General features: G+C 60.0%; 1 protein-coding gene across 3 annotated transcripts in view; it reads right to left on the bottom strand.

Annotated features, from left to right (window-relative positions):
• Positions 1-14294, bottom strand: part of EVI5L (ecotropic viral integration site 5 like) — a 31100-nt gene that overhangs the window by 11959 nt on the left and 4847 nt on the right. For all 3 annotated transcript variants that reach the window (XM_087425584.1, XM_087425585.1, XM_087425587.1), the window contains exons 2-10: positions 7222-7403; positions 5821-6010; positions 5164-5388; positions 5015-5089; positions 4223-4348; positions 2652-2795; positions 2425-2514; positions 1177-1274; positions 1037-1097 (exon numbers count right to left, since the gene is read on the bottom strand). In XM_087425584.1, coding sequence (XP_087281710.1) covers positions 1037-1097; positions 1177-1274; positions 2425-2514; positions 2652-2795; positions 4223-4348; positions 5015-5089; positions 5164-5388; positions 5821-6010; positions 7222-7373 — 1161 coding nt within the window. In that variant the 5' untranslated portion in view covers positions 7374-7403. The remainder of the gene's footprint in view (positions 1-1036; positions 1098-1176; positions 1275-2424; positions 2515-2651; positions 2796-4222; positions 4349-5014; positions 5090-5163; positions 5389-5820; positions 6011-7221; positions 7404-14294) is intronic.

Raw genomic sequence — 14294 nt, 5'->3', positions numbered from 1 at the left:
AAACCCAAAAGGGTGGGTTCGGAGAGCTTCCGGGTTGGGGGGCAGTGGGGGTGCGGGAGGGTGGCGATCACGGGGAGAGTGTGGAAGCTCCCCGTCCTTCCCCAGACCTCGCCCTCTGTGTCTCTTCCATCTGGCTGCTCCTGAGTTACATCCTTTTGTAATAAACTGATGATCCAGTAAGTGAACTGTTTCTCTGAGCTCTGAGCCGCTCTAGCAAAATAATCGAACCCAAGGAGGGGGCGGTGGGAACCTCTGATCTATAGCTGGTGGGTCAGAAGCACAGGTGACATCCTGGACTTGCGACTGGCATCTGAAGTGTGGGGTCTAGTCTTGTGGGACCGAGCCCTTAACCTGTAGGATCTGACGCTCTCTCCAGGTAGCCGGAGTCAGAATTGAGTTGAACTGTAGGACACCCAGCTGGTGTCGGAGTATTGCTTAGTGGTGTGGAGAGGAACCCCACATATTGGAGTCGGTGACAGAATCGTACAACCCAAACCTAGTGGGTCAGCAGGCCAGGCACCAGGGGACCCAGGGGCCATGGGTGGGCGCTGCGCCCAGGCCTCCAGGCCCTGGCATCTGGCCCCTCCCTGCCTGCCTCAGCTCTCCTCCTTCGCCCTGACCTCGGGGCTCCCACTCTCGAGGGCGGCCTTCCTGGTATTCCTCCAGCCCCTCAGGCCTTTTGCCCTCGACTCCCTGAGCCTGCAGCAATCTTCCCGGTCAGCTCCGTCCCCTCCCCTGCACATTTTATCCAGAGAGCTTTCTCGAGTCCATACTCTATCCCAATGGGTTCACTGTCTCCCCACTACAGTGGGAGCCCCCCAAGGGCAGGGACCTGTCCGCCTTGTTCCCATGGTGGGGCCGGCTGGGCGGTGAGTACAGGGGCAGGTGGGCGGAGGGAGGACCTGTCAGAGCCTCAGGACAGGCCAGTGTGCCGCGTGTGCCGGGCAGGCCTCCTCCTTGGGGCCGCCTGCCTTGCGAGTGGCGACGGGCTCTCCCAAGGGCATCCCGTCCCCGTCCCACCTCCCGGGGGGCTCACTTTGATCTCGATCTGTTCCTCCATCTCTTTGCTCTTCATGGCTGCGTACTCCTTCTCCAGCCTGCAGAGGGGGGCCAGCGGTCACCGCCCCACCCTCAGGGACCCCCTCTCCGCCAGCACCCCGGCCACCCGGCACTGACCTCTTCATCTTCTTGGGGTTGTACTTGACCTGGTATGCCTTGAGGATCAGCTTGTCTGGGCAGCTGTCGAACTGATGGGGGATCACCCGCTGGAAGTACTGTGGGGACACGGGCGGTCACCGACACGTGCGCCCTGACTCCTGGGGGGCCGCCAGAGCCCCCTCTGCGCCCTGCTTCCCTGGAGGAGGGCCTGGGCGCTCCATGGGGGACGGCGGGAGCCACTCTGCCTGGGGCGTCACCATGTCCCCAGCGCAGGGCCCGGCCTGCTGTGTGTGTGGAATGAGCCAGCAGAGCGAGGAGCAGGAATCAGAGAGAAGGAGCCGCCTGCAGCCAGGACTTCAGTTTGCAGGGGAAAAGCAGGCTGTGGGAGCTACTGAGGGCAAAGGCTGGGTGGGGTGGGGCCCGAGCACAGGGGACCTTCGTGGAGGAAGGGGGAGGCGTGCCGCTGCCCTGGGGCAGTGAGAAGAGCCTGAGGAGGTGGAGGAATCCGTGGCTGGGAGCAACCCAGATGGAAGACCCCTCAGGGGTCTGCCTGCTCGCCCGGGGCCCCCCGGGGCTCCACGAAGGGTTAAGTGCAAGCCCCCAGTGGACACAGCTTGCTGCGGTTCGGGGCCAGGCTGGCTCCCGCTCCCAGCCCAGCTGGCCCCCTCTGGCAGCTGTGGACAATGGACGCCTGTGTTTGTGGACACAACCGTGGCCTTTGTGCATTCTTCCCTGAAGCACCAGCTGGAGGACGCTGGGAGGGGGCAGGGGCCTGCATGATGGGGACATGGCGGCGAGAAGCAGGCCGGCCTCTCCTCCAGCAGGCGGGGCAGCCGGGGCGGGGTGGTAGGGGAGAGGCCGCCCCAGACCCCTCACTCCCTCCTGTGCCCTCGCCTGGCCTGGTGGCTGGGGCCGAAACCACACCCAAGGCCTCGTGGTTTGGCTAGTGTCACTGTATGCAGGGAGAGGAGTTCAGCCACTTTAGGCTTTGGGGAACCCGGAGCTGGAGGCAGGAGAGAGGGGATGGGACCTCCCAGGGCTCGGCCGCCCTCTCTTGCTGCTGCCAGGCTGCTGGCCCTGGCCTGTGTCCAGCAGAGGCTGGGGGCTCCCCGGGGCCCGCCCTGGTCCTCCAGGGAGGCCTCAGGGGACAGCGGGGATGGGGAAGGATCAGGGTGCTCGGGGACTCCAGGCCACCGCATCTCTCGGGAGGGCTCCCCGGCCCAGGTGCCCCTGGTGTGGGGGGGCGGTCCCTCCGCCTGGGCCCACCTGGGACATGGCCTCCATGTCCAGCTGCATCAGCTCCATCTGGTTCACCTGCAGCAGGGCCACGCCCACCCGGAACACGATCTCCAGGCCCTGCAAAGGCGGCGGTGGCAGTGAGTCTCCAGGGAGCCCCCTGACCCCTCCCCGAGCCCCGGCCCGTCCCCGGCCTGGTTGGGATTCATTTCCAGTGTGGGGCGTGTGGGAGAGGAAGGGGTGCACGGGGTCCTCACCTCATACATGAAGATGTCGAAGACGCGCGTGGCGACAGGCAGTGGGAAGGTGGTCAAGAAGAGCGTGAGGAACCAGGATGAGGCGTACATGGAAGTGTGGAAGCTCTGGGAGCGGAAGTGGGCATTCAGGTCCGGGAGCTGCTCCTGCGGGCAGGGGAGGAGGTCTGCACGTGAGGAGGGCGCAGGGCATAGCTGTCCGCTCTGGCCCACAGGCTCCCTCCACCTGCAAGTGCCGGGCCTCGGTGCCCCCGCCTCCAGGGAGCCTTCCCTGATCTGCCCTGGGCAGCCTCGGCTCCCTTTCTCTGTGCACCCTCGGCACTATGTTTGGGTGAAGTTGAAGCACCCTCTGAGTAGCACGAGGTGGGGACACAGGCAGGGGTGACAGGAGTGGCAGGAGGGTGTGGGGTGTGCCCTCTGGGCAGGTGCTGGGACAGCTGCTCACGGGACCCTCACAACCACCCCAAGGGGGAGCTTCTGAGGCTCAGGTGGGGGGTTATATAACCCCTCAAGGTCACCCACAAAGTGAGAGGTGGGGCTCAGTGGGAGCCCATCACCGCTCACCCCATATTCTGCACCTTGCCAGCTGCGTGTCCACCCACAGCCCCCGCACGATGAACTGTGACCGGCAGTGCTCAGCGGATGCTGGTCTGATTGGCCTAAACTTTGGACTGCCGAAAAGTGACAGAAACTGGGGAAACTGAGGCTGGAGAAGGCGTTAGGACCCCCTTGATGTCCTTCACTGAGAGATGCTCTCGGGCTGGCCCCCCTGCCTTCCCCAGCCTCCTCCCAGATGGGGGCTCTCTGGTGCCATCTGCCTACTTCGCTGTAGGAGCTCTCCACTCTCCAGCCTGGGGTGGGGTCGCTGCTTCTCTGTGGGCCTGGGCCACTTGCGTGCCGGCACCCCCAGGTCCCCCTCGGCGACAGCACCCCGTCCTCCAGGCCTCAGGATTGAGGTTTTCACATCCAGGTGTGTCTCAGGGCTGGTCCTCGGAGGGTCAAGGCTCCCACCTCCTGTCTCCCTGCCCGCTGCTGCGCACAGTCACCCAGTCCCACCTGCGCCCAGCTTTCGGAGCAAGCTTGTGTGAGTGTGTGTGCGTGTGTGTGTGCGCCTGCATGTGCGTGCTCTGTCTGCCAGCCAGGAGCGGGCCCTGCGGGGGCTGCTATTTATAAACAGAGAAGTCTGCGGCTCTCCGGCTCTCCGGTAATCAGCAGAGGCAGGCAGACAACACTTTCCCTCCTTCCGCCACACACACCCCGCAGCAGACAGGGAGGGGGCCGTGGGTGTGTCTGCTGAGAGCCAGCCCGACCCCCCCTCCCCTCTAGTGGCTTTGGAATCCCCATGCTCTCAGGATCCCCCACCATAAGTGGCTGGCCCCTGACCCATCCCTGGAAACATCCCTCGGGGCCGTGCCCCGGGGCCCCATGGGGACAGGACCCCTTTCTGACCGGGCCGTCTGGACGTGATTTCTCAGCCCTGGAATTTTCAGTCACAGAGACCCGTGGGGAGGCCTAGGTGAGCGCCCGAGGGTGTGGGCCGGCAGACAGGAGTGGAGGGCGCCGGCCACGCTCACCTGCAGCATGTACTCGAACTGGTAGATGCAGAGCCCCAGCTCGGCCATGCTGGGCTTGAAGAGCTCCCGCAGGCGGTACTCCTGCATGAGCCGCACAAACACGCAGAAGGCCTCCTCCTCGGGCATCTGGGGGGACGGGGGACTGTGAGGGTGGCAGGGTGGGAGGGGGCACTTGCTGTTCTTCCTATGGCCCCAGTGTGTGCGCTTCGCCTGTTCCTGCTCTGTCTGTGTTGACCGCACAGGACTGCGCCGAGCTGCTGGACCCTCACCATAAACCCCGGGTAAATATAGTCACCCATGCTTCACTGATGGGAAACCTCGTGAGGCTGAAGTCACCCACTGAAGGCTGCCTGGCAGGAAACCGTGGAGGTGGGACTCGAACCCCAGGTCTGGCCACCTCCAGAGCCCACGGTGGAGACACCCTCCGTACCCCTCCCAGCCGTCTCCTTTCTCCCCCTCCTAAGCCTGCTGGATTCTCTGGAGGGAACCCCAGCCCCATCAACAGCACACGGGCTGACCTAAGCCCCTTGCCTGTGTGCCCCGTCCAACTCTGGGAGGCGACCGAGCAGGACGGCCTGCACCTCCAGCCCCTGGATGGTACTGCGGACAGGACAGGTGGCCAGCCCCTCTGTGCCCACACTGAGGGCTTGGCCTGGGGACTGTCAGAGGTCACAAGTGAATGGAGAGGGAGGCTCTGACCCTAGGAGGACACTGGATGGAGGGAATACTCTGCTATTGTCCACCTCCTGGGGATGGGCTGCCCCTGCTGCGAGCTGGCCCCAGGCCACCCACCTGCATGAGGAGCAGGCCCACGATGAAGGCGCTGCCCTGGCAGTAGCCCACCTCCCGGTCCACCAGGGAGTACGCCTGCAAGGGAAGGCACGCGTGTCAGGCCAGGGGCCCGTGGGCTGGCGTGGGACGTGCCTCTTTGTGGGCCTCACCTTCATGACGTTGAAGAGGACCTCCTGGCCCAGGCTGTCTTGGCCCTTGAAGAACTCGTGCTCTGGGTAGGTGCGGGCGATGTCCCTGCGGATCAGCTTCTCGCACGGCGAGGACATCTTGAGCAGCTCCGAGTACTGGTTCTTGACTGGCATGTCCGTGGCACTGCACAGGAGCTGCCACACGATGGCCCGGAAGTGGTGCGGGATGCCCTTGCGGATCAGCTCCTGGCGACGGAGTGGGGCGGGGAGCGGGAGGCTGGGCTGGACCCCGGCCCAGTGCAGCCCCCCACGGCCACCCAGTCCAGCCCCTGACATGGGGCATGCCCACGTCTCGCCCATGGCCCAGAGCTCGACAGAGTCCGCACTGCTTAATGTGCTGCCCCTAATCCATCGTGGAACACAGCCAGGCAGGAAACACATGGGTATATGAGACGCCAGCGCGACAGCCACTTGCCCAGCCAGCCCCACCCTGCGCTCCCCAAGGCGCCCGAAAGTGCCTGCACATCCCCACTTCTGCCCCTTTGCCCATGCCAGGACCCCTGGCAGACCCTGGTGCTGCTGCCCACTGGTCAAATGACCAGGCCATCTGTCCACTGTCTGCCCCTGCCTGTCCCCCTCCCCCGCCCACCCCCCTCCTGCCCCCCCCACCCCCGCCACCTTGAGCAGTTTCTCTTTCCTGCGCCGCCACTCGTCCCACTCGTTGGCAATCCGGCCCCACAGGATCCACGTGTCCTCCTCCAGGTGGCTCAGGTTGGAGGAGGCCGAGGAGCTGGACACCAGCGAGGAGCCGCTGTTGCGCCGGGAGCCGTTCATGGAGCGCATGGACTTGGAGTCGGCCTCCAGGAGCCTGGGCAGGGAGGGCAGGTGGAGGCGGGCCGGGCTGTGGGCCCCTCCCGCCCCAGTCCCTGGACTCCAGTGCCCCTCCTCCTGGGGGTCCCAGAGGCCACCAGGGCTTAGGTCCAAGTTGTTCTTGCTGTGTGCCACTTGCTGAGTGACCTTGGCCTCTCTGAGCCATGCTCCGTGTCCCTGGGCCCCTGGAGAGGCTGCCATTTGTGTGTCCCATCCTGTGCCCAGCACTGGCCTGAGAACCACGTGGATGAGCTCATTTCGTGTTGTGCCACCCTGCGGGGCAGGCTGTGTTAAAATCGACCCTTTACAGATGAGGCACAGAGAGGGTGAGCTGCCAGCTGGGGGCACCCAGCTAGGGAGGGGCTAAATTAACCATGTGTTTCTGATGCTTCGACAGCTGGGGCCTCACTGACCCTGGAGGGACCGCCCCTCCAGGCCAGCGGATTCCTAGAAGTAGCGAAGGACTCGCAAACCAGCCAATCCAGAGCCCACACTCCAACCCCCTCCTTTATGGGAGGGGCTCTCACACTCGGGGCCACTCTCCCCTGCCCCGATCATCCCCCGGGGCCAGGTGCCAGACAACTAGGGCCAGCCCCTATGCCCCAGAGCCTGCTGGAATTGTTCAAACTAGCCAAACCCAAGCCTGCTTCCCCTGCCTTGCCCTTTCCTTCCCAGGGAAACCACAATAAAGGCTTCTGTCCATGGTCTCCCTCCCTCTGCCCCCTGACCCACCCTGGTGCTTCCCCGTGTGGCCCTGCATGGTGTGCTGTGCCTCCTCCTCTTGGGATCTGTGAGTAACAACCTGTCTTTTCAATGGTAGTCATCTCCTGATCTGTTTGCCTCGCCACACCTGAATAATCATAAACCTACACTTTAAAACAGGAGGAGGGCTGGGGAGGAAGGTGAGAAGGCCCGACCCCAGGGTCAGAGGTTTAGTTTCTTCCCTCCACAGAGGCTGGATAGGCGATGGCCAGATCCCCAGATTCACTCAGCCTCTTGAAACCTCGGTCTCCTCATCTGAATGGGGGACCGTCTGTCCACCCAGGGTGGGGAGGATGACGGGAGACGTCCCTCATCCAGCCTCTGGTGGGAGCTGTGACTTTGCCCAGGGCCGGGACCAGCTCTGAGTGTGAGGGGTACCCAGGAACTTCTGTTTAGGGCCCAGCTGCACCCCTGAGGCCCCTCGCCATCTCCTGGGCCCCAGCTCACCGGTTCTGCTCTTCGAGTTTGGCCAGCAGCTCCAGCTCATCGGGGCTGAGGTTCTCGGAGTCCGAGGTCGGGGAGCAGGTGGGGGCCGACAGGGCCTCCTGGGACGAGGAGTCAGGGCTCAGAGTGGGGCTTGCCATGGTGGGCAGGCTCATCAGCTGGGTGGGGCTGGGTCACAGATCTGTCTGGGGGCCAGAGACACGTGTGGTCAGCACGGGGTGGGGTATCCACCCCGTCCTGTCACCCTGGGGACATTTCCTCACACCGGGCTTCCATCTCCGGTCTGTCCACTCGCTGCACCCCTCGTCCCCACATACCCCAGCCCAGCTGATGGCTGCACCGCCTCCTACTTCAGACGCTGGCTACCGGGATCCCTGCCTGTGTAGTCCAGATGTTCAGACAGAGACAGGAGGACCACGGCCAGGGCCAAGCTGTCCTGCTGTCCCCGGGCATGAAGGCCAAGTCTCAACTCGACACTCCTGAGTCTTCAGCAGGGCCTGGGGCTGAGGCTCCTGTCACTTGGGGCTCCTGCTGGGACCTTGGGGGCACCCTGCTTTGGCGGCCCTTCCTGACAGCCTCGGTCCCCGTCCCTGGCTGTGGCCTGCCCTAGGAGCCCTGCCTCCGCATCTGACCTTCCTCGTCTCATCAACCAGAGTGGGCTGCTGGCACAGCCAGAAGCAATTATTCTCTCCTGTTAATTGTCTGGTGCTGCCAATGGCCGGAAGAGTCAACTCTCCTTGGGCTGGGAAGCCAGGGGCGCGTCAAGTGCTGGGAATCTGTGCCCTGGTGGACGCAGGGCGGGAGCCGCAGCAATCCTGATTCTGGCCTGCTGTGTGCTGGGCAGGTGCCGGGCCCAGCTCTTCTGTTCTTCCTGGGGATGGTCTGGCCCTACCCTCCAGGGGGCTTTGAGGACACTGGCGTCTCACCTCGTGCCAGTCTCATGAGAGGCAACTCAGCACCACGTGAAAGTGAAGGCTCCAGACTCAAATGGACCTTGACCAGCTGTGTGACCTTGGGCCAGTCACTGGACTTCTCTGAGCCTCCATAGGCTGAAGATCCTATAGGACCTATCTCAGAGGGTGGCTGTGAGAACTGAGCATGCTACCGCCCCTAACGCATGAGGACAGTGCCCGACACTTAGTGATGGCTCCACAAACGTCGGCCATCGTTGTCTCTGTTGGGCCAAGGCCCAGGTCTGGCCGGGAGCCCGGGCTCCGGGGTCCTGCTATGCCCGATGTGGGGGTTGGCTTCACCTGGTGGGAGGTTCTCGGGGTCGGGAATGGCTAGGGGAGGGGAGGCCCCTAAGGGCTGGGGGTGGTGTTCCTCCTGCTCTGTTCCTGGTCAGCCCAGGCTAGCGCCAGGGGTCTAAGAAGATAGGGAGCCCTGGGGCCACACAGACAGGAAGAAAATCCTGACACCCCCTGCCACTTTGGGCTGCTCCTCCCTGCCCCCCACTCCCATGCACGTTCTGTACCAGGAGTCCACCAAGTGCCCTTGGGCCCCACCTGACCTGGCTCTGACAGCTCAGCCCACAGAGGGGCCCTCACCTGGTCTCTGGAGAGGGGGCATCTGGTCCCCTAGGCAGCAGGGGGACAGTGACAGGATGCCAGCAGACCATTTCACACCTGTCTGGTGCCCTCAGGTCACTGGGCATCTCGCAGCCCCAGCTCAGCCCCCAGCCCACACCTGAGGGCCCTCGGGTCGGCTGGACTTGACCCTGGCCAGGCCCTTGATTGCAGCCCTCCTTCCCCCGTGCTGCCCTGTCACGGGGAGGGGCACCATTCTCTTTCACCCCATGGGGGCCCAGAACTCTGACTCTCCAGGGCCACTGGCTCTGCCTCTGGCCCACAGGGCTCCCCTAGTCTGTTGGGCACTGAAGCCTCTGGCTTTTGGGGAGTGGTACAAACTCTAGGTGGCAGCCCCCAGCAGAACCGGAAGACCTTCTCTCCCATTGCCCAGCTGCCCAGGGACCCCCGCCTCCCAAGACCAAGCCACCGTGTACCGCCAAGTCAGGAGTTAATCATTCCTGAGAGAGGGACAGTGGGGGCCACTCCCAGGCCTCCTGCAGAGGCAAGTCTGCGGCCACCAGGGCAGAGATGGGCTGTGGACGAGAAGTGCTGATCTGGGAGGATCTCTCTGGGCAGGGAGGGGCTGGGAAGGCAGCATGGATTTCCTAACTTCAGAGTTAAGAGATGGGGAGGAGGTGGTGGACGTGAGGATGGGGCCTCATAAGCACAGCTGGATTTGGGGAGCAGTGGGGGCCTCAGAGGAAGGGACCACATGTGGCCGTGATGGTGGCCTGGGACCACTCTCTCCTTGCTGAGCCCAGGGGGCCCAAGCCCATGAGCACGTTGGGCACCCCCGCCTCAAAGAGCCCAAGGGAATGGCTCAGCTCTGGGTTTCTGATTTAAAACAAAACAAGCCAGGGGCCATCCACTCGTGGAGTTTGCTCAGCTATTTATCACATATTAATGTGTATTTCATACAGGAAAGAAAATTGATTCAATACACAGGGCTGAAATTTGCAGTCTGAGAGGCAGAACCTTCTGGTCCCCTAGGAACTTTCTCTTGACTCATCCTCAGACTCTCCAAACACTGCCTGGCCCTGGAAGCCATCCTCCTGATGCACACGTGCAGGCACGCGCGCACACACACACGGATGCACACACAGACACACACTCACATTCACACTCACACACAATCTCACACCCATACACACACTCACACACAATCTCACACCCATGCACACTCTGGCATGTGCACACGCACACACACTTCCTGCACTGACGAGATCTCGCCACCCTTGGAACCGAGTAGACTTGGGGCGGACACTGGCTTGCTGCCATCCTAGCTCTGTGAGTGGCCTTGCCTCCCTCTCCAAAGTGCCATGACTCTTACGGGCTCAACCATTCCTTCCCTGGCGCTTACCATCTGAGGGCCAGGCGCTGTCCTAGGCATGGGCACATGGAGTGGAACGAGGGCACTCAGCCACCCTGCCCTTGCTGGACAGGCACAGAGACACAGAGACAAGGCAGGTCCCCTTGAGTGCTAAGAGGCCACCGGCCTCTGAGATCCACGCACAGGCCCTCTAGATAGGGGGTCCCAGCCTCTCAATGTCCCCAACTTCAATGCCCTTTGCTGCTGCCCCACCTCAGCCACACGAAAGGGGTCCTGGCCCCTGCAGGGTGGGCAATGGGCCGGCTGGCACCACTATCCTCCGTGTCCCCACAGGGAGGCCCACAGCTCAGGAAGGTGAGCCAAGCCAGGGGGCTGGTAAGAGACTGTGCCAGTGAGCTAGGGGCGGGGGGTGTGGGGGCAGACAGGTCCAGATGCCTGGCGTCTCTCTCTCGGGGGCCTACAGATACAGACATGCTTCCTCCTTCTTGAAGCCTCTCCCATCCAGTTTCCAAGAGACCAGACTCCTGGCTCTCCTCTTGCCTCTCTGCCCAGGGCTTCTCAATGTCCCGCACGGTGCCTCTTCCCCCACAGACCCTGCCTGGGCCCTTGTCCCCCCACATCCTTGGTGATCTCACTCTCAGAGCTTAAATGACCAAATACATGTCGGTGATTACGACACCTTCATCCTCAGCTTTTCCTTTCTCTGGAGCACCGGCCAAGACTGCTAACTGGCTTCCGAACATCTCCATCAGACACCCCCACCCCCAGGGAGGAATCACCACTGAACCTCATACAACGTAAGAGTCGAGAGATTTTTGAGGAATTGAACCCACCTGCCTGCCCAACGATATCAATTGGATGTTTACCAGGTGCCAGGCAATGTGCTGACGGCTGAAGGCTGGTGGGCAAAGACAGACACAGCCTCTGCCCGCCTGGAGCATATCAGGGGTAGAGACCAAGAAATGGTCATCCAAACTTTCGATTACAGATTGAGAAAAATGCTTGGAATAAAAGGGAGGGTGGAAAACAATCAGGGAGTTCCTCAAAAACTTAGACATGGAGTTATCATATGACCCAGCAATTCCGCTCCTAGGTACCTACCCAAGAGAATGGAAGACATATGTCCATGCGAACAGTTGTACACAACTCTTCACAGCAGCATTATTCACAAGGGCCAAAAAGTGGACACAACCCAGATGCCCTTTGACAGATGAATGGATAAACACAATGTGGTCCATCCGTACAGTGGAATATTATTCAGCCATAAAAATGAAGGAAGCTCTGATAACATGCTACAACATGGATGAACCTTGAAGACATTAAGCAAAGTGAAAGAAGCCAGATACAGAAGACCACAAGTGATCTGATTCCATGTATATGAAATGTCCAGAATACGGAAATCTACAGGGACAGAAAGTCAATTAGTGGTAGGCAGGGGCTGGGGCCTGAGGGATGGGAGGAATGGGGAAAAACTGCTTATGGGATTTCTTTTGGGGGTAATGAAATGTGCTGGAATTAGACAATGATGATGGTTGTACAACTTTGTGAATATACTAAAACCCATTGAAGTGTTCACTTTTTTTCCCCCCAAAGCCCCAGTAGATAGTTGTATGTCATAGTTGCACATCCCTCTAGTTGCTGTATGTGGGATGCCGCCTCAGCATGGCCAGAGAAGTGGTGCGTCGGTGCGTGCTCGGGATCCAAACCTCGGCCGCCAGTAGTGGAGCGCGCACTTAACCGCTAAGCCACGGGGCCGGCCCCGAACTGTCCACTTTAAAAGGGTGAATTTTATGTTATGTGAATGATGCCTCAGTTAAAAAGACGATAAGGGGCGCTGGCCCAGTGGCATAGTGGTTAAGTTCGTGCGCTCTGCTTCGGCGGCCCGGGGTTCACCGGTTCGGATCCTGGGCGCCGACCTACTCACTGCTCGTCAAGCCGTGCCAAGGCGGCGTCCCACATAAAGCAACTAGAAGGATGTACAACTATGACATACAACTATCTACTGGGGCTTTGGGGAGAAAAAAGGAAAAAAGGAGGAAGATTGGCAACAGATGTTAGCTCAGGGCCAATCTTCCTCAAAAGAACAAAATAGATTTAAAAAAAAAAGATGATAAGGGCTGGGCTGGGCTGGCAGAATAACCATGGTGCAGAAGCAGCGGGGAGGGGTGTGACTCCAGAAGAGACTGGAGAGTTCTGGAGGGGCCAGACCCCCGCAGGGCCTGCGGGCTAAGGCAGGGCTTGCATTTTAGGAAGATCCTCCTGGTTCCTGGTGTAGAGATGCTTCTCAAACTCAACCCTCTGCTGAGTAAAGCCGGCCCCTCCTCCTGCTGCAGGCGGGCCTACCTGGGTCCACGGCGCCACCCTCCACCCACCCGCTCAGTGGGCCTGCTGCTCCCCTCCTGGTGCTTGCCCAAAACCCTTTAGCGGCTCCCTACTGCGAGATGCAGCCCAATTGTCTTTGCATGGTGCCCACAGCCCTGCCAGCCTCGCCTCCTCCCGCATCCCTGCCCCTCCACACTCAGCCCTCTGGGAGCACCTGCCTCTCCCTGCCTGTGTCTTTGCACGTGCTGTTCCCTTTGACTGGAAAGGCATTGTCCAAGACCTGGTTTGAGTCTTTTTTTCTGCAAAGTCGTTCCTCTCGACCCCTCACCTCCAGTGTCCTGGCTCACTTCTCTCTCGTCTCTCCCTGAAAATATCTACCCCCTGCACCCCAGCCCAAGACACGTTCTATGGCAATTATTTCTACACACGCCAGCCTGCCCTACTGGGTCATGAATGTTCTGAGGGCAAGGGCCTGTCTTCTTAATTTTCTACTCCAAGCCCCCAACGCAGCATGTGGCACTTAGTAGGTCCTCAATAAACATCTGCTGGATGAACGAAGACAAAAATTTCTGTGCTGCTCAGCTAGAGAATCAAGGTCACCATCCAGTGATAAGTCCCATTGAGAGTGTGTGCCCTTGATATGATGAGACGAGAAGGGCATTTCACCTCTGTGTCTTTCTCCCCCAAACACGCCACCCCAGTCTGACTGTGAGAAAACCATGTGACAAATCCAGATGAGGTGACATTTTAGAAAATTCCTGCCCAGTCCTCCTCAAAACTGCCAAGGTCATCAAAAACAAGAGAAGCCTAAGACACTGTCCCAGCCCAGAGGAGCCTAAGGGGACGTGACGATGAAATGTCACATGGGATCTGGATGGGATCCTGGGACAGAAAAAGGCTATTAGGGAAAAACTAAGGAAATATGAATAAAGTGTAGAATATAGTTAATAATAATGTATCAATATTGGTCCATTAATTATAACAAACGTAGCGTCCTAACCTAAGATGTTACCAAGCGGGGAAAGTGGGTGTGGGGTCTGCAGGAATTCTCAGTACTAGCTTCTCGATTTTTCTGTCAATCTAAAACTGTTCTAAAAATCAAAGTCTACTTTGAATTTTGAAAATTTAAAAAAGATTCTGTACCAGTGTGGACAGAAAAGCAAAGGACAGCTCTAACACACGAGAGGTGCCATACGAGCAGAGGGTCACTTGTGGGGTCCCTCAACTAGGCTGTGGGGGCAGAACGATTTGAACTTGGATTTCTGACCCCAGAGCCTTTGCCCTAATCGATCCGCTGTGCTATCACTCTCTCTGCATTCGTTGACTTTAGAAATAACATACGTAAAACGCAGCATGTCGTAGGCACTCAGTAAATTGCAGTCATTATTTGTCAACGGGGAGAGCGAGCGAGAGTGTAAGCGCCATCTTTCTGAGCCCGGCATTTTCAAAGGCAGGAATCAAGACCTCAAATTTCCTTTAATTCTGGCTCCCTAACGCCCCTCCTGCCTGATACTCCGCCTCTAATGGTTATGGGGACACAGCATCATTTCTGAGTCTGAAGCCGTGAACGATGCCCCGTGGCCCCCCTTGCCCACCCTGGCTCCAGCTCCCGGGGAAACGGCCTGTGCTGGTGTTGGGGGTCCTTTTCTTTGGTGAGCGGTGGGCAACTGATGGGCGAGCTGACCCTTGGATAACCAGGACGGCAGCTGGGATCCAGAGGTCACTGGCTGCTCTCCTCTTGTCCCTTGTTCTAGCCACTCTGGACGTCCCCACACCCATGTGCCTTCTTCCAGGGCTGTGTGGGTGCATAACTGATCCCAGATCACTTGGCCTCCCGTGAAGACTTCTGTGCCAGT

The sequence above is a fragment of the Ceratotherium simum genome, chromosome 39 (assembly GCF_057802395.1).
Source record: "Ceratotherium simum simum isolate JZ-2026a chromosome 39, ASM5780239v1, whole genome shotgun sequence".
Lineage (NCBI taxonomy): Eukaryota > Metazoa > Chordata > Mammalia > Perissodactyla > Rhinocerotidae > Ceratotherium > Ceratotherium simum.
Note: the sequence above shows the minus strand (reverse complement) of the source record. Positions and strands in the feature narration are given on the sequence as shown.